This window comes from Aedes albopictus, chromosome 3, assembly GCF_035046485.1.
Source record: "Aedes albopictus strain Foshan chromosome 3, AalbF5, whole genome shotgun sequence".
Classification (NCBI taxonomy): Eukaryota; Metazoa; Arthropoda; class Insecta; order Diptera; family Culicidae; genus Aedes; species Aedes albopictus.
In genome coordinates, this window is record NC_085138.1 from 197,473,738 (window position 1) to 197,499,470 (window position 25,733).

The 25,733-nt window shown below is 42.3% G+C and overlaps 1 protein-coding gene across 1 annotated transcript in view; it reads right to left on the reverse strand.

The window, feature by feature from the left end:
* The window catches only part of LOC109427264 (uncharacterized), a 35,771-nt gene extending 11,212 nt beyond the window's left edge, over window positions 1–24,559 (reverse strand). Inside the window, exons 1-2 of the mRNA XM_062858208.1 lie at window positions 24,376–24,559; window positions 24,070–24,234 (exon numbers count right to left, since the gene is read on the reverse strand). Of these exons, the coding sequence (XP_062714192.1) occupies window positions 24,070–24,217 (148 nt within the window). The 5' untranslated portion in view covers window positions 24,218–24,234; window positions 24,376–24,559. The remainder of the gene's footprint in view (window positions 1–24,069; window positions 24,235–24,375) is intronic.
* Window positions 24,560–25,733: the final 1,174 nt, after the last annotated feature.

The following is a 25,733-nucleotide window of genomic DNA, read 5'->3' on the forward strand; positions in this document are numbered from 1 at the left end:
AACAAATATTTGAAGAATCCATACATGGATTGCCTGAAGAAATTCCAGGAGGAATAGCTGAAGAAGAACCTGGAAATCCCTGGCAGTATAACTAATAAAGCATTCCTAGAGAAGTCCATAGAGAATTCCCTGGAGGTACGCTTGAAGGAAATCCATGAAGGAATACCCGGCGGAATTTCTGATGAAATATCTGTGTAAATTTCTGCAGAAATCTTTGCAACAATGTCTTCCAGCCTTTCCGTAAGAACCCTTATAGGAATCTCTAAAAGAATTTCTGTAGAAAAAATCTGAAGGAATACTTGGAGCAATTTTTGAAAAAGAAATTTTTTGAGGGAATCTCTGAAGAATCGTGAAAAAATCTTGGGAATTTCCTTAATAATCTCTTGTAGAATTGCTAAAGCAATCCTTGGAGGAAATCCTTGAGCAAGCTTCTGAAAAAAATGTTGAAGGAGTTTGGAGTTTCTGATTCATAATGTATCCACGAATCATTTTCTAAAAAAATCCATGGAGTATTTTTAAGAAAGCTAATGGAAGGTTTTCTAGATAAATGCTTTGAATTTCTGGAACAATGGATAGGATGGATTAGGGGAGGGAGTTTTAGGCCTAATACTCAAACAAATTTCCCAAAGAACTTTTTGGAAAGATTTTTTTAGAAAAAAATCTGAAGACATTTTTGGTAGAATTTCAAAAGGGATTCTTGTGGGAATTTCTGGGAAATTTTGTATATAATAGGCTCCTGAAGCCCTATCAAGATTATTGGTTTAAATCACAAAATAGTGTCCAATAGTGCGTATTTACTCAATTTTTTACGTTTATATTGGCCGTTGAAAATAAACATTTTTTAATTTTTTAAATCTTTTGTCCCGCCCTTAGCTTATAATACTCACTTTGAGTGATTTTTTTTACCGTGTATGTCAGATAGGAACATTTTTAAATTCCCAGTGCGAAAAATGTCGAGTTTCATCACGTCAAGGTCGACCGCAAATGTCAAACTAAAACTTTTTACCATTTTACTTATTTCGAATTTTCTCACTATTCCTTCGTTTTCCGAGTTCGAGTGAAGTACAATTCCGATTAGAATTCTAAGCTTGATCGTGTTATTCAACAAAAGCGAGATTCCGTCTTTAATTTTAGGACCCTATTGCAGAGTAAATCCTCTGAGACAATTTCAAAGGAATCCCTTCGATTTTGTGTAAAATTAGATTAGATTAGATTAGCAGTTATGATACACTCATGGGCACTTTCTTGCAAAATTTCATCAATTTTGATCAACTGGTTTGAAAGCTGTCAGTGAAGATTCGATGAGTATTTGTGACTATTTCCCGTAGTTTTCATATATTTACGATGTATGCCTAGGTACATAACTATCGAATGCCTCTGACGACATTGTTTATGAAATTCTAGTACAAGTTGGTCAATTATGTCTGCAAAATTTCATGATTTTTGGAATAGTACTTTCAAAAGTACAACAAAATAAAATAAAAGTGTAGTCACAACCCCCTTGTTACGTGACGAAGACAGCTGCTCGTGAGTGTTCATAAATCAGGCCAAACATTTCAATAGGTCCTATCTGCATTTGAGAGGCTCTCTTTATTCACTTTCTCTTTCAATTATTGAAATTTAATGGTACACTTTTCAACTACTTTTGCAGTACAAATCAAAAGACGATTGTTTTGACCATCGTTCTATGCAAGGAGACAATCATAATTCAAATAAACAGCTGAGATATTAATGAAAAAGAGGGAAATCAAAGAGAGCCTCTCTTCTGCAGATAGGACCTTTAGATATGTTTGGCCTGAAATGCATGCACCCCTGGAAACCCCAATGCCTGGTTAACATGGTGCAAGTGACTTGATTCAAGTTAATGGAAAGTGCCCAATTCAATGCGAATTGAACGTGTAAACACCTACATTCATTGACCAGAACGAAAAACATGTTGAAATTTTTCATTCAAGTCAAACGAAATCATCTCACTTGCCCCGTCTAAACCCGTGATTCATGTGAGTTGAATGCAAGTCAAGGTTTTTATATATTGTAAGGTTGAGCATGACGTTTAGTTTGTGGAGAAAAGCAGAGGAAGCGAAATTTCAATGGAATTTGAGGAGGCGGGGGATTTGTTTTCAGAATTTCTTACGGTGAAAAAATAATGGCCGCTCAGCCAGTTTTGACATCTAAAGGGGCCATTAGACTGTTTGTCATAATGACAAATATTTGCCATTGGAGGCCGACATTCATCCGAGGTTGCCATGATTTACGTTGTGTTGGTCATTTGTTGGGCTTGTTTGGCCAAATATTTGTCATGACTAATAGGACCTTCAGACTACCTTAGAATATGTAAATACCTTGATGCAAGTCATCTGTAAAGTGAGACGAATTCAATTGGCTTCTTTAACGGTGTTGAGATAATTCTATATTCTGAATCTGCATGTCAAACTGAGCCGAAATCCAAATTTTCATGACTTTTGGTGTCCGAGAACCTTTTTTAAAATCAATTTGAAGTTTGTATGGGAGCGATTTGTCGAATCACCCCTCGTCGAAGTTTGTACTGGACGGAGCTGTCAAGCAGTTGCTCAGCTGTCAAAAGGTGATTTCAAAAAATTTCTTTGTAATTGGTTTTAGGTACCAAAATAAAGTTCTAAAAATCTGGAAAAATCATAGTGGTTCAGAAAAAGGTGCTCTTTCGTATAAAATCAAAAAATCATTTCATTTTTCCTAATTTAAAAACCCAATTCAGTTCGCTTACGCATTGCATGAGTTGAACAATGTGAACACTTGTTTCAACTGAGATGCATTCAAGAAGACACTCCCCAGTCAACCAGTGATCGTATAAGATGTTGCATAAGATGTTAACGTGGAGGCGATATGCGTACATTTTACATGCGCCTAAATGTGGGCATGCACGCATATGGCCTCCAGTTTATCATCTTATGCGACACCTTATACGATTACTGGTTGTCTGGGTCAAGTCATTTGCTCAGTCTAAACACATCATTGAATAGAACATTTATGAGCAGTTTTCAAGTCAGATGCTCGTTTTAATTGAACAGTCTTAACCAGGCATAATTCAGTAACCAATTTTGGTGTAGCATTGATTACAGGTCGTTTTCAAAATTTGTTACAAAATTGGACTTAACCAGGCAGCTTTCTGGGCTTATTTTAAAGCAAATACAAATTTCTAAAGTATGGAATTAACATGGACACAAATGCCAAGAAGGAACTTCAGATCATCTTCTCCTTCACTTGGAAAGAAAGATGATTAATGGCAAAATGCATCCTTCTGCTACTCATTTGCATATCGGTTTGCTGTACTACCAAGATACTTAACCTTAAAAGAAGAAAACACGCATGGTCACCTCTGCTAAAAACGGGTGATAAATAACCAGCAGTGTGACATTTTCAAAATATGTGTTTCGAGAGCTGAGGGGAGCCCAATCGAACCAAATCGAGCAAGTAAAAGGTCCCCACACAAAATAATAACAACTCTGACTCAGACCCGGTCCGGTACAACCTTCACCGAAGGGGAGCCCATCAGACGGGTCTACCGCACCGGTTTTAAGCCTAGTAGTAGGTAGCAGTCGGTCACCGCGACACGAGCGCTCATCATCACCGTTGCACCGTTGTTGTGGGCTCAAGGTTGCCCGAACGGTCTGTGAAACGGTTTGTTAATCTGCGGACAGAAATCGCGGAATTGATTAACATTGAAACTGAAACAATTGTGTGCATTCGGGCGAAAACAAAGTCATTTTTTTTCACGACATTCGCGTCTACTAAGCCGGAAAAGAATCCCCCGTCACACAATCTAGTAGGCCAGCAGCGAGCGGGCGAATGTTTTATGACGAATGAGTCACCCCCAATCAACCGGTCAGTGCGCGCGCGCCTACTTAGATATTTAGAGCCGTTCACTCGAGGCAACTTGCTGGTCTGGCCGCCGGCCAGAGCGGAAAGGGAAACCATGACGACGGAGAGCACTGAATCTAGTTAGAAGGCAACTAATGAAAGGGAAAACTCGTTGCTGGCTGCTGGCTTTAAGTTGCGAATTAATTGTGCACACTTAATTATGCATGACGCGCTAGGAAACTTGTGAAGCACCGTCACGATCTCTTACCATTGCAAACAAATAATTATATAATTTTTTACCTTACCGGATTCCGGGAACCCAATGGGTAGGTAGAATACAATGCAGCCCCCTCTAAGAAATCCACCGGCGAATTAGCATGCCAGTCAGTGGCCCTTCGCTCTCTCTCATCATTCCATTGTGCTCTGTGTACGAGCAGAGGTTTTGTTTATGATGTATTGCTTCGAGACGAGTCGTGCGAGCAATTCATCGTGCTTAAGAATAAATTAATTTACACAATTCACTTAATCTGGTAGCTGAATGTAGCTTTAGAAAACTAATAGTAGATTTGTAGTCAATTTATGCACGAGATTTAATCACTTAATTGGAACTTTGACAGTATTGGTGATTGGTGTCGAATGGTTTCACAATGATTGAGTAACCTAAACAGTTCAGTCTATTAACCGTAGATGGGACATCTACTATTGACAGTGAAATTGACGCTCTGAGTTCGAGAATAGAATTTACCGATTTGAATCGGCAATATTTATCGGTGTTCCGGTAAATCACAACTTATTTACCGACGCCTTTAAATTAGATTACTGAATATCGGTGATTTCGTTAAATTACACCGAAGCCGATAAAAAAATACAGATCCATCTGTGGCTTTTTACCGAAATCCATAAAAGTTAAGCTAATCTGCTAGTAAACGAAGCACGGCGTATCGGTAATTAGTAACGTACGGCGAAAACGTCAACTTCGCCATGACTCCGTAGCTTGAAGGAATAGAAGCGCCTATCTAGCGAATTGGGAGTCGTGAGTTCGAGTCTCACCGGAGTACGTGGATTTCTTTTCATAATTCAAATCTCGATTTGTTCATCGAGCACATGTTCTGTTGTGCACATGGATGTCAAAGCATTTTCAACAGTGTAATTTCCCACATGGCTTGGTCAGCCAAAGCAAAATCAAGAAATTGACATTCGCCATGTTATTCTGTGTTGATCGAGTATCTATAGCGTCTTTAAAAAATAAACATGGATGACGATAAGCTTATCTATTGCAGTTACGACTTCAGCTTCTTGACAACTTCACGATCCAAAAAACATCCAACAGCAGACAGTACCAATGACAGGACCACAAGATGAACTAGGATTCGCAGCTTATGGACGAATCAATTTCAGCAAGTTCATCATCGGTGACCCCCACATCGGTCGTCCCAGTCCCGAAAAGTTATACGAATGGCGGCCAAGGAGTCGGGTCATGACGCGAGAACAGCCTCTCGATGATCCTATCCAGCATCTATGGAGGCAGCCATCACGACCCTGTAGGCGGTATCAGAAAGTCGGCTCAGGCGGCACGTTCTCCTACTATTGGAAGATTTGTGCCTCAAAAAACCCTGTAGGCGGTACCTCACGAGCACATGTTGGCAGTTGAACTCAGGCCATCTTAGCAGGCCCTTTTTCATACCCTTATCTCGCTCTTGAATTTGGCAGCCGCAAACGGCACCGTTCATCCCGCTTCTTCTCAGTATGTGATTGCTGCATTGCATCCATCGTCTAGCCCGTGATACCGTAGCGAACCGCCAGGTGGTTGCTGTAATTGTAGGCATCGTCTACCTTGCAGTTGAAACTACTTATTAGGCCTGACTAGAAAACGTAATGTCAATGATCGATTATTCTTCATAAGGTACTTTTCGTACCGAAATTAGGCATGCTGATCGACATCTAGCATTACCAGTGCCTCTAACAAGATCGAACTCCGTTGGTACACAAAACTGCTTCCCCATTCCACGGCCCAGACATTGAAGTCATCTACTGTTACCACGGACCTTTATTCTGCCAGTCAATACAGTCCAGCATATTCGTGAACTCTTCTACCGATCACCGAGAAAGTGCAAAACAGCTACAGGGGAAATCCCGTTGACTTAGGCGAACACGAATCCCCCATCGTTCATATTCCTTTCATGTTGGACCGCGGTGGCTACCTGAAATGAGCTGCGTACGTCGGCTCCCAGATCCGAGAGCTTGACATCGTTCTTCATCGCTTAGGGACTGGTCATAAACCACGTAGACCAAATTTTGGCCATCTCAGACCCCCCCCCCCCTTCCCCCCTCGTAGACTTTCGTCCATACAAAAAATTTGAAATTTGTATGGAGCGTAGACTTTGGCCAGAGCCACCTCCCCCCCTCCCCCCCAAAAAGTCTACGTGGTTTATGAATGGTCACTTTCAGGATGTATACGTCGGTCCTGTTGACAACTGCTCTATCAGAAAGAGGTGAGGCTTCTTAATGTGTTTCTTTCGTTTATCCACTTGGGTACCGGAAGCGTCCTTCCCCTGGCCACCCTAACCTGTAATTGCAAAGGACTCACACATAATCTCAACCCCTGCTCCATTCCGGGACGGGTCGGTCTCCTCAGGCCCACCCTTTCCCAGCCTTCTGGGAGGCCTGGATGAGGCTCGACTCACGGGCTCAGTTGCCATTTTGTTTCATGGTTAATACTCTTCTAGCCTTGCGCAAAGGGGGGGTGGCTCCACCCCAACGGCTGCCTCACGTACCTACTGCTTCGTGTCTGCAGTCGCATCTTTTGTCGGGCTGCTTTCGAATGCGAAGAGCTCCGGCCTGCGTAGATTTTGATTTCTTCTGCTTCACGGGCCCTGCTGCTGCCGCCATTGTCAGTTTATCATGGCATTGACGCGTCGCTATCATCAACTTTCTGAGCCTCAGCAAGCTCTACTTGAGGTCTTTGCTGATGTTGCTCTTAGAGGTCGCGTTCAGCTGTACTTCCATAGCAGGAAGTACTTCTCTGTTCTTGTTGACAGCCTTCGCCAACCACGCTCCATCTATTACTTCACCCGGTGTGCAAACTGGGGGTGTTTTTTCGAAGGGGTCCTACACTAGTTGGTACCTCAAAGGATCGGTTAATGATCGAGCATGTTTTTAAACTCGGCCGACCATTCACACGTACGGCACGGGTCACATGAATATGACACATTGAATTGGCTTCTTTAACGGTGTTGGGACAATTCCATATTGTGAATCTACATGCCAAACTGGGCAGAAAACCATATTTTCGTGAATTTTGGTTCCTGGGAATGAATTTGAAGTTTGTACTGAGTTGTGGGATTTTGTACTGAGCAAAGCTGTCAACCAATTGCCCAGTTGTCAAAATATGATATCAAAAAATCGCTTTCAAATTGATTTTTGGTATCAAAATAAAAATAAATCGTATAAAGTTATTTTTTTTTTATTCTAAATTAATATCCCAATTGGGGTTTCCTGTTCCCGGAAAAGGTGGTTTGTAGTGTAATTCTAAACCGACAACCATACAAAAAATCTACTCTAAAGGGCTGAAAGTCTCTATAATAAAGATAAAGCAATCAAAATCAAAATCTACTGTATAATTGTATTCATCTATTTTATTCGTGAGCGTATCATGCTATTCGTATAACACGCTACATGTGGTTAAATTTAAGGTAGACGTGGGGTTAAGGCTCCAGGCTTCCACATTTTAAGAAGGCTATAAAATGGTACACAAACCATGCACTAACGTCTACCCCCGGTGGTTTGAACGACACCTCATGCAAACCAACGGGGTTCATTTTTAATTTGAACTTCTAGTAACCCTGTGGGCATCGAAAAACGCACTGATGGTCACCTGTTTTGCTGTTTTGTTTTGATTATGTGTTCTGTTTCACCCCGTTCCATGAGCAGAATGACGTTTGAACCATTTTTAGTTTGAACGATGTGCAGATCAGCGGGGGTCAAATTAAAAAGTGTTCAGGTTAGATGCGGTCAAACCAACAGGGGTAGACGGTACCAAGATACTTAACCTTAAAAGAAGAAAACACGCATGGTCACCTCTGCTAAAAACGGGTGATAAATAACCAGCAGTGTGACATTTTCAAAATATGTGTTTCGAGAGCTGAGGGGAGCCCAATCGAACCAAATCGAGCAAGTAAAAGGTCCCCACACAAAATAATAACAACTCTGACTCAGACCCGGTCCGGTACAACCTTCACCGAAGGGGAGCCCATCAGACGGGTCTACCGCACCGGTTTTAAGCCTAGTAGTAGGTAGCAGTCGGTCACCGCGACACGAGCGCTCATCATCACCGTTGCACCGTTGTTGTGGGCTCAAGGTTGCCCGAACGGTCTGTGAAACGGTTTGTTAATCTGCGGACAGAAATCGCGGAATTGATTAACATTGAAACTGAAACAATTGTGTGCATTCGGGCGAAAACAAAGTCATTTTTTTTTCACGACATTCGCGTCTACTAAGCCGGAAAAGAATCCCCCGTCACACAATCTAGTAGGCCAGCAGCGAGCGGGCGAATGTTTTATGACGAATGAGTCACCCCCAATCAACCGGTCAGTGCGCGCGCGCCTACTTAGATATTTAGAGCCGTTCACTCGAGGCAACTTGCTGGTCTGGCCGCCGGCCAGAGCGGAAAGGGAAACCATGACGACGGAGAGCACTGAATCTAGTTAGAAGGCAACTAATGAAAGGGAAAACTCGTTGCTGGCTGCTGGCTTTAAGTTGCGAATTAATTGTGCACACTTAATTATGCATGACGCGCTAGGAAACTTGTGAAGCACCGTCACGATCTCTTACCATTGCAAACAAATAATTATATAATTTTTTACCTTACCGGATTCCGGGAACCCAATGGGTAGGTAGAATACAATGCAGCCCCCTCTAAGAAATCCACCGGCGAATTAGCATGCCAGTCAGTGGCCCTTCGCTCTCTCTCATCATTCCATTGTGCTCTGTGTACGAGCAGAGGTTTTGTTTATGATGTATTGCTTCGAGACGAGTCGTGCGAGCAATTCATCGTGCTTAAGAATAAATTAATTTACACAATTCACTTAATCTGGTAGCTGAATGTAGCTTTAGAAAACTAATAGTAGATTTGTAGTCAATTTATGCACGAGATTTAATCACTTAATTTGAACTTTGACAGTATTGGCGATTGATGTCGAATGGTTCCACAATGATTGAGTATGACCTAAACAGTTCAGTCTATTAACCGTAGATGGGACATGTACTATTGACAGTGAAACTGACGCCCTGAGTTCGAGAATAGAATTTACCGATTTGAATCGGCAATATTTATCGGTATTCCGGTAAATCACAACTTATTTACCGATGCTTTTAATTTAGACTGCTGAATATGTATCGGTGATTTCGTTAAATTACACCGAAGCCGATAAAAAAATACAGATCCATCGGTGGCTTTTTACCGAAATCCATAAAAGTTAAGCTAATCTGCCAGTAAACGAAGCACGGCATATCGGTAATTAGTAACGTACGGCGAAAACGTCAACTTCGCCATGACTCCGTAGCTTGAAGGAATAGAAGCGCCCATCTAGCGAATTGGGAGTCGTGAGTTCGAGTATCACCGGAGTACGTGGATTTCTTTTCATAATTCAAATCTCAATTTGTTCATCGATCACATGTTCTGTTGTGCATATGGATGCAAAGCATTTTCATTTCCCACATGGCTTGGTCAGCCAAAGCAAAATCAAGAAATTGACATTCGCCATGTTATTCTGTGTTGATCGAGTACCTATAGCGTCTTTAAAAAATAAAACATGGATGGCGATAAGCTTATCTATTGCAGCTACGACTTCAGCTTCTTGACAACTTCACGATCCAAAAATCATCCGACAGCAGACAGTATACCAATGACACGACCACAAGATGAACTAGGATTCGCAGCTTATGGACGAAACGATTTCAGCAAGTTCATCATCGGTGACCCCCACATCGCCCGTCCCAGTCCCCAAAAGTTATACGAATGGAGGCCAAGGAGTCGGGCCATGACGTGAGAACAGCCTCTCGATGATCCTATTCAACATCTACGGAGGCAGCCATCACGACCCTGTAGGCGGTACCTCACGAGCTCACGTTGGCAGTTGAACACAGGCCCTCACAGCAGGCCCTTTTTCTTACCCTTATCTCGCTCTTGAATTTCCACTTCTTCTCAGTATGTGATCGCTGCATCCGGTGCCTAGCCCGTGATACCGTAGCGAACCGCCAGGTGGTTGCTGTAAGTGTAGGCATCGTCTACCTTGTAGTTGGAACTACTTATTAGGCCTGACTAGAAAACGTAACGTCAATGATCGATTTTATTCTTCATCAGGTACTTTTCGTACCGACATCAGGCATGCAGATCAACTTCTAGCATGACCAGTGCCTCTAACAAGATCAAACTCCGTTGGTACACGAAACTGCTCCCCCATTTCACGGCCCAGACATTGAAGTCATCCACTGTTACCACGGACCTTCATTCTATCAATACAGTCCAGTATAGGCGTGAACTCTTCTACCGACCACCGAGGAACTGCAAAACAGCTACATGGGAAACTTCGTTGACTTAGGCAAACACGAATCCCTCCCCTCGTTAAATGTTTAGACCGTCTTTTGGACTGGATATTTACCCATCGTTCCTTCATTTTGAACCGCGGTGGCTACCTAAAATGAGCTGCGTACGCCGGCTCCCAGATCCGAGAGCTTGGCATCGTTCTTCATCGCTTTCAGGATGTATACGTCGGACTTGTCAGTCCTGTTGGCAACTGCTCTATCTGACCTCTTTTGCTTCTTAATGTTCTGCTTTCCTTTATCCACTTGGGTACAAGAAGCGTCCTTCCCCTGGCCACCCTTGTTCGGCGGAATCACGGCAGAGGCGCAAACGACGGGAATAATAGCGAAAAGGGAACACCATGCGAAATAAAGGAACACGAACACGGAGTACTTTTAACTACGTCTTTATTCGCGGAACACTTGTACAGTTGTGTCGGTCGATTGAAAACTTTTCTCTCTGCTGCGCAGCGGTGCGCTGGCTCTCCACGCAGTCGCCGCGTCGATGACGATTCTACACACAGTGAAAGGGGTGCGTTCGCGCACGATGAATGTCGTCAGGGTTGAACTCCCAACACTCCTCCTCGCGAACTCATCCCTGGAGTCCATCTTCGGTTAAACCCATTTCTGTAGCAAACTTTCTGACCTTGGTCGATCCTAAAGGCTTGGTCAAAACGTCCGCTAACATTTCGTCTGTAGGACAATAGCGTAACTCGATCTGCTTCTGCGTAACCAATTCCCTGGTGTAATGGTAACGCGTATCCACGTGCTTTGATCTCTTCCTCTGTTGATCCAATACAGCAAAGTCCAGGCAACTGCGGTTATCCTCGAAAATTACTGTCGGTTTTGTCTGCTCTTCGTTCAACTCCTTGAGCAAACCTCGTAGCCATACAGCTTCCTGAGCAGCCTCTGATAGGGCCACATATTCTGCCTCCATGGTAGACATAGTGACACAGGTTTGCTTCCTACTCGTCCAGCTTACAGTTGCTCCTCCTAAGCCAAACAAGAATCCGCTGCATGACTTCCGGTCATTTGCATCGCCCGCCCAATCAGCGTCACTATAACCCACAAGCTTCCATTCAGCAGTTCCTCCAAGCTTCAATTTGTAGTGCCTTGTGAAAATTAAGTAACGCAGAATACGCTTAGCCTCCTTCCAATCCAGTTCCGTAGGGCAACTTAACTTCCGGCTTAGTATGCCAACACTGACAGCTATGTCCGGTCGGCTGTGTGACGCCAGATACAACAACGATCCGATGAGGCTGTGGTACTCAAAATTGTCCTTCAGCTGCTTACTGTCATTGCAAATTTTGAAATATCCAGGATCCAAGGGATACTTCGATCCTTTAGCTCCACCCATACCGAAACGCTCCACAATCCTATCGATGAACGCTTCTTGACTCAGGCTGTACCATCCTTTCGAATCCTTGCACACTTGTATCCCAAGAAAGTAGTTTATGTCTCCGAGCTTCACGATCTTGACTCTCTGTTGCAGCTCTGCTTCGATGGCATTTATCATCTCCTCCTGCTTGCACAACACCAGAATGTCATCTACGTAAATGAGCAGATATATCCATTCCGTACCGATTAGCTTCTTGTAGAGACAGGAATCAGACTTACACTGACTGAAGCCTAATTCCAAGAGTATAGCCGTAATTGTTTGATGCCAGACCCTAGCAGCCTGTTTTAACCCGTAGATACTTTTACGGAGTCTGCACACTTTCGTCGAGTTTCGGTGATCGATGAATCCCGGTGGCTGCCGCATGTATATTTCCTCGCTCAAGTTTCCATAAAGATAAGCGGTCTTTACGTCCAAATGTCTCACAATCATTTTACGCTGGCCCGCAATCGCAAGAAGCACTCGAAATGTCGCTTGCATCGCCACAGGGGCGAACACCTCGGTGAAGTCCGATCCAAACTTTTGGGTGTACCCCTGAGCGACAAGCCTTGCCTTGAATCTTTCCACCTTTCCTTCCGCATTCAGCTTTTTACGAAAAACCCACCTGCACCCTACAACGTTGTGTCCGGGCGGCGGATCCACTAGCTCCCACGTGTTGTTAGACATCAAGGACTCCAACTCTTCTCGCATCGCTTGTGACCACTCCTCCTTTTCGGCGCAACTGGTAGCTTCCTTGTATGTTGCAGGTTCAAACTGCTCCACCGCAACCAGTCCCAGCTCGTAATCTCTCAGCCGCGCTGGAACGACGCCTCTCGTTTCTCTGCGCGGAAGTACTCGCCGTCCTCCGCAAGCACCTTCCTCTTCACGGTCTATTTCTTCACTTTCTTCTTCATCTTCTTCTGAATTCACAATGGGCCTTACAGGTACCGGTTTTGCAAGTTCCTCCCCAACACTCTTCGGTTGTTCACCCAACACAATCTCACCCTGCATTTCCAGTTTTTCAATAAACTTCACATCCCGGCTTATGGTAATACGATCACTACTTTTGTCCAGAAAACGGAACGCTTTATGTTCATTTGAGTATCCCACAAACACTAACTTTCTTGCCTTCACTTCCATCTTCTTTCTCTTCTCCGCTGGTATTTGGACCCACGCCTCACATCCAAAAATCTTGAAATGCTCGTAGTTCGGTTTCTTGCCATACCACTTTTCAAACGGACTCACTTCGACGGACCGGGTCGGAAGACGGTTCTGTAGATATGTCGCCGTCAACACCGCTTCTCCCCAGTACCTTGGTTCCATGTCCGCATCCCGCAGCATGCACAGAGTCATCTCCTTCAGGTAGCGATTCTTTCTCTCGGCCACCCCATTTTGCTGCGGAGAGTAGGGGGCCGTGAATTGACTCACGATACCTTCTTTTCTGAGAAAATCCTGTAGATCGCTGCAAACATATTCCCCTCCTCCATCGGACCTGATGATTCGGGGTGCCTTGCCGATTTGCGTCTTGCAAAATCGAACAAAATCCTTCACCTTTTCCGCCGCATCGGATTTCTTTCGCAGTAGATAAATGAAAGTCATCCGAGTGTAATCATCTATCAATGTGAGAAAGTATTTATTCCCACTAGGTGTTTCCTCCATTGGCCCACTCAAGTCGGTGTGGACCAAATCCAACTTTTCCTTCACCTCATGGTCAGCATGCTTTGGAAATGGAATCCGAGACATTTTCCCCTCCATACAGGAACTGCAGACTGTTCTCACGCCACAGTCCACGAGCTTCATCCCCTCAGCATAGCCCTTACTGGAAATCATCCGTACCACCTCTGGATCCCGATGTCCGAGCCGCCGATGCCAGGTATGTTGGCAATCAGCAGTGTGCGATGGGTGGACACTCACCATCGCCTGATTCGGTGTGCATAGCTTGTACAAACTGCCGTGACGCATAGCTAGCGCCGAAATCTCCCCCATTCGGTTTCGAATCTCACAGCGGTTGTCGGAAAATACTACATCAAAACATTTGGAAGCCAGAGTACTCACCGATACTAATCCGCTCGTCAGCTTTGGAACAAAAAGGACATCGCTGAGCACAATGTCGACAGGATTACCTTTACCGTCGACACCAACGATACTTCCGGAGCCAGTTCCAGAAACTTCCGCTTTCTCTCCATCCGCCAGCATAACACTAACGCCAGCTGTTTCTTCCAGTGTCGAAAAGAATTTCCTGTCCCCGGTCATGTGGCGCGACGCCCCGCTGTCCACGAACCAGGCGGTCGGTTCTCCGTGACCAACCATCCAAGCAAGAGGTCCACTGTCAACACTAGCTTGTTTCACTTTCACTTCTTCTTTTTGCTTCACTTCTTCCACTTTTCGTCCGTCAACTGAACCTTTCTTCAACAACCGGCAGTTTCGCTTTAAATGTCCCGGCTTTTTGCAATGGAAACATTCACGCGTTTCCATGCCACAGCCCGCACTAGCACTACCACCGCGATTTTTCTTGAAGTCCGTACGTAATGCTTTTTCACTGTTTCCCGACGCAACACCAGCACGCTCGCGACGCTTCTCCGCTTCGGCCAGGAGCTTCGATTTCACCAAGTCCAAAGTTAGCTCCGCGATTGGCCGCTGCTCTAACGCCGTCGTCAATGGATCATACGATTCTGGCAACGAGCAAAGCAAAATTGCTACCTGCCACTTTGCGGGAATTCCGTCACCCGTATCCGCGATACGCTGCAGCAAGTCGGTAAAGTCCTGCAGATGTTGCTCCATGTCACCATTTTCGGAAAGTTCCAAACGCGTCAACTTTTTAAGCAAATACACTTCCGAACCTTTATCGTGATATTTCTTCAGCGCGTCCCAAGCTTCTTTCGCCGATGCACAATTCCGGATCAAACTTGTCTGACTGTCGTCAACACACAGTCCAATTGTTGCTCGTGCTTTCAAATCAAGCTTTTCCCACGCGTCGGTCACCGGCACTGGCTTCGCACTGTCAATCACACACCACATTTCTTCACGGATGAGCAACATCTCCATTTTGAATTTCCATGATTGATAATTATGGTTACTCAACTTCGGGAGCGAGAAGCGTTGGTCCGCCATTTTCTTCTTCGCTCACGGAATCACTCTTCGCGATGAAAATTCTTCACCGCGGAATCACTATCGAATCTTCCTTTTCACTAATCACTTCTCTGGGCCAATAACCTGTTCGGCGGAATCACGGCAGAGGCGCAAACGACGGGAATAATAGCGAAAAGGGAACACCATGCGAAATAAAGGAACACGAACACGGAGTACTTTTAACTACGTCTTTATTCGCGGAACACTTGTACAGTTGTGTCGGTCGATTGAAAACTTTTCTCTCTGCTGCGCAGCGGTGCGCTGGCTCTCCACGCAGTCGCCGCGTCGATGACGATTCTACACACAGTGAAAGGGGTGCGTTCGCGCACGATGAATGTCGTCAGGGTTGAACTCCCAACAACCCTAACCTGTAATTGCAAAGGACTCACACAGAATCTCAACCCCTGCTCCATTCCGGGACGGGCCGGTCTCCTCAGGCCCACCCTTTCCCAGCCTTCTGGGAGGCCTGGCTGAGGCTCGACTCACGGGCCTAGTTGCCTTTTTTTCATGGTTAATACTCTTCTAGCCTTGCGCAAAGGGGGTAACCGGCACCACTCCAACGGCTGCCTCACGTACCTACTGCTTCGTGTCTGCAGTCGCTTCGTTTGTCGGACTGCTTTCGAATGCGAAGACCTCCGGCCTGCGTAGATTTTGATTTCTTCTGCTTCACGGACCCTGCTGTTGCCGCCATTGTCAGTTTATCATGGCATTGACGCGTCGCTATCATCATCTTCCTGAGCCTCAGCAAGCTCTACTTGAGGTCTTAGCAGGAAACACTTCTCTGTTCTTGTTGGCAGCCTTCGCCAACCACGCTCCATCCATTACTTCACCCGGTGTGCAAACTGGGGGTGTTTTTGCGAAGGGGTCCTGCACTAGTAGGTTCCTCAAAGGATCCGTTAATGATCGAGCATGTTTTTAAACTCGCCCGACCATTCACACATACGGCACGGGGCACATGAACATGACACATTGAATTGGCTTCTTTAACGGTGTTGGGACAATTCCATATTCTGAATCTATATGCCAAACTGGGCCGAAAACCGTATTTTCGTGAATTTTGATTCCTGGGAATGAATTTGAAGTTTGTACTGAGTCGTGGAATTTTGTACTCAGCAGAGCTGTCAATCAATTGCCCAGTTGTCAAAATATGATATCAAAAAATATCATTGAAATTGATTTTAGGTATCAAAATAAAGCTTTATAAATCGTATAAAGTTATTATTTTTTATTCTAAATTAGGGTAATTTGCCAATTGTTGCACGGCTAAAAACTCGCCTATTTTTGCACACTCCATGCTTTTCTTATGGAGTGTGCGATAATTGGCAAATTTTTAGTCGTGCAACAATTGGCAAATTACCCTAATATCCCAATTGGAGTTTCCTGTTCCCGGAAGATTTGAACTTCTAGTTCAAATTTGAACTTCTAATAACCCTGTGGGCATCGAAAAACGCACTGATGGTCACCTTTTTTGCTGTTTTGTTTTGATAATGTGTTCTGATTCACCCCGTTCCATGAGCAGAATGACGTTTGAACCATTTTTAGTTTGAACGATGCGCAGATCAGCGGGGGTCAAATTAAAAAGTGTTCAGGTTAGATGCGGTCAAACCAACAGGGGTAGACGGTATAATTAAACTAGAGATACAAAAACATTTCTAAACTGTTTATATTTTGAGGTTCCCCAGTTATTAAGCTAGTGTCAGGTCTATTAAATCGTCCTTGATCGCCTATACCTAACCCAAAACTCCACCTTGCATCTCAAAATTCAACTCTTAATATCAGTTGATTTTTTTTCGATTTCGATGATTGCAGAATAGTATAAAGCACTTATCACCACGAGCTAGACCGCCCGCCCGACTAACCTGATTCGAAATTGAATAATATGGAAACTTCTCGACCAAATCAAGGGAACTTGACTTGATCTTGTCGGCAACTGCGCGGGGCTTGGTTGGTCGTTCGGTATTGAACACTTTGTCTCCTCGCCGAGCCTTAATTAATGGAAAGATCTAGAAAAAAAAAAACGCTATGCAACCGGTTTATTTAGTTTAGCGTGTGCACCGGCGGCGCGACCGTACCCTGATCCAACAACGCCAATTCGTGGTGGTGGTGGAGATTGCGACCAAAGATTGCAAGCACCAGGCAGCAAGCTGCAGTTATTTTACCTAGAGAAAGTGGGGTTAAATCCGTCGTTGGAGCGCAATAAGGTAATCTGATCACATTTTCGTTAACCAGCGTTCACAATGTCTTTTTTTATAAATTCAAGTTTGTACACGCATTGTTACAATATTCGGTTGAACGGTTGAACGCCACAACTACCATTCAAATTTTTATTTGCATGCATGCTACTCGTATTGTCTGCGAAAACATCAAGTGAAATATTTCAATTAAAAAATTATTTCATCGTTTAACATAATCTTAAACCCCCTAATGTATGCATAATTGTGCACATTATTGAAAGCTTACACCCAGATGCACCCAGATTTTTTTAACACAGGCACTGAAGTGTTCTTACCCGAGAATCAATAGGTCTTTCAAGCCCGAGCAGATGGGCATACCTTACAAATACCATGCAAAGAGCAACATGTGCTCTAATACCTAAAATTGTTATTGCTGCGTTATTCTACGAAATGTTATGAGAACATAACAATAATAGTTGGATGTATTTGAGCAGAGTTTGGTATTGATGAAGTATTTGTTGGTTTAGCAGTTAAAATAACCGGAAAACAAGATTTGCTATTACATTATGAAGTCATCAAACAAATGAAGCATTTAATAACAAGAAATGTTATTAGTTTGTTATTCAATAACTTTGGAATAACAAATACAGCACTTGAAATTTTAGGTATGCATTCGTTATTGAAATAACAAGACTTGTTATTTTCTAGGTGTTATTTTTACAAAATTTTGATATTCATTTTTGTTATTTTGCCTTTTATTACCACCTAATGTAGGGCATATCAAGGTATGGTAGTATTTAAGATAAATACCTTGATATGTTATTCACTTGTTATTTTCTTCTGCTCGGGAGTCCCACCTAGTTTCAAGAAGTGGAAGAGCTGACATGCAATGAATTTTCAATTTCGACGGAAATTGAATAAAAAACATTAAACTTACGGATTTCTGAGTAAGGCAAACTCAATGACTGAGTAGAAACATTCTGGGTGTGTGAAAGTATCAGCTATTCAAACCATATTAGCCAACTAAAGGGTATTTTAACGTGCCCATAAACTTAGATATTTTCAAGGTTAAATTTGTACATTTCCTTAGGGATCAGCCTTTTACGCACATTCCCCCCATAAACAAGTAGTGGCCGTTCCACTAAACCGAGTTTCTGTTGTCTCCCACCTTTCTGTGTTTGCTGCCTTTGACAGATTTGATAATTTATAACGATTACCATGTAATAGCGTCAACAGGCAGCACCGTCAACCAGACAACAACGCAACGGAGGAGCTACATATATGTAGTGTCGACTCCGAAGGCTAACTCAAACTCTTCAAAACGAACCGAGTGACACTAATAAGTCCTGTATACCTATGCGTTTGTCTCCACAGCGACACCGGACAGCCCCAAAACCTTGCAGGTTGACGTGAATTGTAGGTACGTACGAACCTTGCCCGCCTAGCCCATGTACCTTCCTACACTACACTGTACTTAGGGTTTAACGTGCATGACTGATTGCGTGGAACACACTTCACTGAGCCGTACAAGCAACAATTTGTACATTTCGAATTACATTATGCTGGAGTTTACCCTAACGTCCAACTTTTGACAGGGGGTTTCAGAATCGAATCCACGAAGCACTGGGGAAAAAGAAAAGTCTAAAACATTAGCTTAGAAATGCTCCTTGTAAACGACAGCAAAACAAACTCAATAACAATTCTCCAAAAATCATTCATATGTTCATTTGGTTCCAATGTAACCAAAATCGCTTTGTCGGCTTAACCTATACAGCCCATAATCGCATAGTTATCAGTTGTTCGGGAAGTTGGTACGACAGCAGGACATGTCCAACGTACAGGCATAAAAGGGGAAGGACAGTCAATGTGTTGCCCTACCCATTTTTAGGAAACACAACGAAAAATACAGCCCCTAATGCTACAGCAGTAAAGGCGTAGGTACTCAATCAACATGACATGCTGAGGGTGACGGGTTCGATTCCAGGTAGGCCCAACACATTTTCGTAAGAGAAGTTTCCTTTACTTCCTTGTACACCATATGATCCTCCAAGACTTAGTTTTGGGGGGGTTTCGATTTTCAGTCAGAGAAAAGCGTTGATTTCCCTTTCTCATCGCCAACGTTTCGATCCGGATCATAGGATCCTCGTCGATTAAACTTCCAATCACCACAAAACTCGAGTATAGTAATAAATTGGAATACTATCTATCTGTTCTATTTGTTCGATAAGTCGAATTTTGCTTTTGTTAACAGAAATAGTTTATATTACGATGTGCAAGAAAAAAATGACGGTAGGGAATTTAATGAAAAAAGACAGGCATTCAGCTGACAATGAACGTGACGAAACCCGAATAAAACAATTGGAATGTCAATTTTCATTTTGAATCTTCGAATTTTTTACTCTCTGCTTGTTTGTAGCTTTTTTCAGTATTATTTAACCTACAGAAAGTAATTTTCGTCGTATTTATCCAACTCGGCAAGCCACGTTGAATAAATGTACGGCTTGTGCTGGATTTTGCAACTTGTTGCATAAATAACTATTTTTAATCTGCCTTTGCGTCTAAAATAACTGCGCCAAATTTGCGTGTTATTTTTTGTGTCCCCGCGCTCCGCATTGCTTAAATGGGATTAGTATCATAACTAGCATTTTTGTTGTATAAGTGCTTAGAAAAGCACTTCTTCAAGAGCGTTTGCTTTAAAAGCTATTATTCAGCTACTTTTGTTAGTTGGGATGGGACCTTTTCTGAATTGGTCTTACGAGAATGTCAAGTAGCTATTCATTTTTGCAGTATTCAGCTGTTTTAGTTTCATCAAAAAATTACAGAACACAAACTTTTCAAACATATTCAATTCAATGGATTGACGTGTTTGGACTGAGCAAATGACTTGGATGTTCACTTTCATGCCCTTGAATACATCCCAGTTCAAGTAAGTGTTCAGTTATCCAAATGTTCATGTCGTGCGGTGCGTAAGCAAACTTGATTGAAGTAGCCTGCGTATGCGGGCAAAATTCTTTTGTTCTTTGACTTTTACTGCGAGCTCTGTTTTGGTGCTGTCCTGCTCACTCTCACAGGAATTTTGAACACAGTGCTCGCAGTAAAAGTCAAAATCTCACAACATGCAGAGGCTAATTCGTCACGCTTGGTAGATAAATTGAATTCAACTCACATGCAGGGATGGAAAATGGTGAAGATTGCAGCTGAACAGACGACACTCATGAGTGTTTTTGTTTTCGTTTTGCTTCTTACTCACGAAGCAGGCGGGTGCGAATAAACTCACACACTGTTTACTCTCGGAATCATGAGTAAGCCTTTTGTTGGCTTTTCACTCGGGAATTGCTTCACGATGAGAACAATTCCATCCCTGCTCACATGAATCGCGCCGCGGGATTAGACGGGGCAAGTGAGATGATTTCGTTTGACTTGAGTGCAAAAGTTCAACATGTTCAATTTTTGTTCAAGTCAAGTGGGTTGCTTAAGTAAGATGAATTGAAATGAGCATCTGACTTGCAAACTTCTCAAACGTGTTCAAACAATCCAATGGAGTGACGTGTTTAGACTGAGAAAATGCCTTGAGGAGTGTCCACTTGCATGCTCTTGAATGTATCTCAATTGAAGGAAGTGTTTATATTGATCAACGTGCGTGAGCATACTGAATTGAATTCATCTCCCTTGACAGGTGATTTGAATTCAACTCACATGAATCGCGGGTTTAGACGAGGCAAGTGAGATGATTTTAGGGCCCATATAGCCGAGGCGGTAAACGCACGGGTATTCAGCATGGCCATGCTGAGGGTGACGGGTTCGATTCCCGGTCGGTCGAGGATCTTTTCGTAAAGGAAATTTCCTTGACTTCCTTGGGCATAGAGTATCTTCGTGCCTGCCACACGATCTACACATGCAAATTGGTCATTGGCAGAGGAAGCTCTCAGTTAAAAACTGTGGAAGTGCTCATAGAACTGAGCAGCTTTTGCTGAGAAGCAGGCTTTGTCCCAGTGAGGACGTTACGCCAAGAAGAAGAAGAAGAAGTGAGATGATTTCGTTTGACTTTAATGAAAAATTTCAACATGTTCATCTTTCTTTAAAGTCAATTGAGTTGCTCAAGTGAGATGAATGGTGGTGTTTACACGTTCAATTCGCATTCAATGGGGCATTTCCAACTGACTGGAATCAAGTCACTTGCATTGTCTAAACCAGCATTGGCGTAGCTAGCTTTTTCTTTTTTCTCACTCACTCTCCTATACAAGCACGAGAAAAAGCGGGATGTAAGAAGGGGGCCTTTGCCCCCTCTTTCATCCTTCTCTTTCTCGTGTTTGTTTAGGAGAGCAAGAGAGAAAGAAAAAAAAGCTAGCTACGCCGATGTAAACCAGGCATAATGGTGTTTACACGTTCAGTTCGCATTCAGTTGTACATTTTCCATTGACTTGAATCAAGTCACTTGCATAAGGGAAGATTCATTTATTACGTCCATCGTTTTTCGGGATTTCTAGAACCACCCCCCCCCCCTCCCCCCTCTGTCACGCTATTTTCCTATACCTAATACACGTACTGTCACACTTTCTTAGACCCCCCTCCCCCCAAAATATTGGACGTAATTTTTGAACGTTCCCTAAGGCGTCGAGTACACGCTGCCAAAAGTGTGTGATGGTTGTTTTCGAAAGGGAGTTGCCAAAACTAGTCATCTACTCACTTTTGAGTGGCCTCAATCTTATCCAAATAGCACAATGTGGAAACATCTTGAAAGCTGTTTGAACTAATTTCGATCTCAAAGCAGATGTTGACCTTTCAGTTCATTCCTTGTCAAATATTTGACCCTGTGTACTTGTAACCTTCCCAAGTAACATTTTAAGTTTTGTTCAGCTCTACAAGAGATCTTTATGACCAATTTTATAAAACTTGCAATAAAACTGAATCATACATCAAAACCTCTTGATAACCTCTTTAAGAGCATCTTCCGGCTAAGTGGACCACTCTCGGAGAGGTTTTGCAAACCGCATTAAGAGTAGCAAAAAACCCGTTTAAAAACCTAGTTGAAAATTGTTCCATTCTCGATTGTTGTTTTTTTTTTTCAACAAAAAACTACGACAGCTCAAGATGCAGAGAAGCTTCTTCGATGGCACGTAAAGTTCAGGAGGATACATCATTCGTAAGTAGAAAGCGTTTATTTGAAAGTAATATTTAGTAGTTATTGTGCTGGTAGGCTTATGCGCATTCGAATTTACCGTGAATATTGGGGTTGCAGAATCATAAAATTAATGCGCTTCGAAAATAGTGAATATTATCATCTTGGAATGAAATAAATCAATTTGTAAATTTAGTAAAACTATCTCGAATCACAAGAAAACTCAGCAGCGAGAGTTTATATTTATGTGAGCACGGTATGAAAATGGATGCCAACTATCAATTCATCGCTTATTTAAGCAAAATTAACTAGTTTCCATTCACGTAAGCTAATTCTTCAATATGGCGTCGACCATAATCAGCGAAAATAAAACGAAAGCAAGTTTACTTTTATGATGACCGCAATAAACCTAGCAGTGTCGTAGTTTCTGCTTTTCCACCAACAGATGTCGTTACTAATCCAACGGATCGCCATCTGTTGAGAGTTTTAACAGTTTTATTGTGGTAATAATGATTGCCAGAAGGTTTACATATCGGAAAGTGAACAAAACTCTTAAAATCTGTCTTTATGGATATCTTCAAATATACAATAAAACATTTTATCAATGGTTTTCATAAAAGCAGTCATAAAACTGTGAGTTTTGATTATTGCTGTAATAAAACCTTAATAAAAATCAAACAAAATCAATCAGCAATAAAATTGGGTTTTTTAATTTTGAAAAATGTTTTGATTTTTTGGTTTTATTCGATAGACCACCTTTTTCTGAGTCACTATGATTTTTTTCAGATTTTTAGAACTTTATTTTGGCACCTAAAATTAGTTTCAAAGAGATTTTTTGAAATCACCTTTTGACAGCTGGGCAACTGCTTGACAGCTCCGCCCAGTACAAAATACGACGGGGGATGATTCGACAAATCGCTCCCATACAAACTTCAAATTGATTTTTAAGTAGGCAAATAGGCACCAAAATTCATGAAAATTTGGATTTCGGCTCAGTTTGACGTGCAGATTCAGAATATGGAATTATCTCAACACCGCTAAAGAAGCCAATTGTTACTTGGGCTTATTATTGGCAATTGGCATTTTCTGATGTTGAACACATTTTAGTATCTTTAACAATGAGATTTTTAGCCTGGGGCTAGTTTATCTCGGGGCCCACGGCTTGGCTTCCCTTCCTAGAGAAGAACTTACATTTTGTGAGTTCGTAAAGAGCGGGATTCGATCCCAGGTCCTCGGCGTAATAGTCACGTGTTCTAACAACGTCCGTTCCACATTTGAAGTCAATGAAATATTTTTTGATCCATGACCGTGAAATACCGTGACTTTGAAATGAAGTGTCTCTAAATTTTATATACTTCAATATGTGATATTGGCTACTCGTAAGCTATATTAAATACCAGTAATGTATGACTTGTTACTTGGGTTATCATCAAACGTGAACCGTAAATGCATTGTTTAAAACATGCTTCGTCCACCTTCAAGCATGGGAACCCTCAACCTTCGAAGAATGGAGAAAAACGACAAAAAATTAGCACATCACTGTTTAGATTAGCTTCAACATAGCGTTTATCCACTAAGTGCTAGCTACTTGTCTCCGCCATAGCGCTTCAATGAGCATGTTAACAATCATCCAACAAACTGCAATCAGAGTTTGTTGGATTCCATCTGCTTCTTCATTGGAAATCAATGGTTTCTTCTCCTCGCAGCCTCGTACACATTGTTGCAATTTGGTTGCAGTTCCACACCCGCCACTTATGATATAGCATCCATGCGTTGCACCGACCAATTTCACAAAGAATGCATGATTGTTTTCCATTTCGACACACACAGATTTGTATAAGTAGGTAGGTACATACCTCTGAGCACATCGGCCGGGATGAGCCGCTTGTAGATCTTGACCGTGTCTTCGTCGGCGGTGGTATCCTTTGGCGCTTCATCGGCACCGAGCACCTGGGCCACGCAAAGGGTGGCAGCGATGAGCACTCCAAACGCGAACGGCTTCATGATTCAAATATTGCGCTCTGCAAAATTCACAAACAACCACAAACGACAACGATTGAGAACACACTCTTAATTCGCACTGAATGGTAACGCAATTTTCTAATAAAATTTTAATCAAAGTGTTGATCTGATGCTGCCGGAGCACAGTTTACGAAACTTACTACGAGCGAGGACACTGGAGAGAAGAAAAATAAACGAAAAGAAAAAAATACGTTGCACAACCCTACAAGGACGCGATAATCTCCGATAGATGATTTTTTGGGGATCGAACCCGCCACTACGGCAAAATCTTTTCAGCACGACGACGTTGACACAGTGAAAGTCCGTTCAGAAGTGTGTTCGGGATGAGGTTACCACCCGTATTTATAGCTAGTGTAAGGAAAACCCAACCGAAGTGCGAACCGTGCCTGCTAACTAGCTGGCTCAGATGGCTGGATGGATGGAAACGATCAGCAGAGTGGCCCACTAGCAGGCGAGTAGCTTCTTGCTGGTGCCGCTTATTCTCTCTCTAGTTAGTATCCAACACTCGGGTGCTAGACGGAGACTTGGGGCATGCAGTATACAGAAGCTATCCGTACAAGGGTTCCCCAACTGAGGCCCACTATAGCAAAACTTCTTCATTCTTATTATTTTTTTTTCTATTTTGTTTTACTTTTCGAGCTTGCTTTTTTATCTTTACATTTCTTATGTTCTATTTGGTTTTTCATTTCGTTTTTATTATTAAAGGAGCTTACTGGGTACATACAATTTTTCCAGTTCTTCAGCATTTTTCCCTAGATTCTTTCATTGATTCCTCTCGGCATTCCTTTTGGGGGTTTCTGTCGGGATTAAATACGCAAACTTTTAATTTTGATCTAAATATCATTTTTCGTCATCTAAAATCGATTTAAAAATGTTTTGGAAGATGATTCTTTTTAATTCTCGATTTCGTGAATTTCAGTTTTTGATTTTTGAAATTTTTATTTTTGAACATCCCCACACTTTTATATTTCTCCTGGAAGCCAATTTGGGGAATGGATTTTTTGAGATGAAAACATTTTGAGATTTTATGATTATTGTTGAAATATTATTATTTCAATTTTTTTCACAGAAAATTTTATTTTCCGTGTAATTTTAAGGAAAATAATTTTAGAGTGTATTCGATTCCCTTAAACTATTAAACAAGAATAGAATGATTTGGGAAAAATTTTAAAATATGTTAATTGTATCGATTCAATACAAAATAAACAATGACTTCTAAAAGGTGACTAAAACATCAATTTTCAATGATTTTTAAAAAATGTAAATGCGCTTTAAAATACACCAAAAACCAGTTTTGAGATATACAGAACAGCCCTAAATATCAGCCAAAAATATAAAACTTTTGATTTTCCACGAAACAAAAATTACAAAAATGCTCAAACTATACCCCGTCTAAAGGCGGGATTGGGTATTAGAGGGTTAATACGGGAATATTTTTAGGCATTCAATGATCCACCTGGATTTCTCCCGGTATTTTGTTAGGAATTTTCCAGCTTCT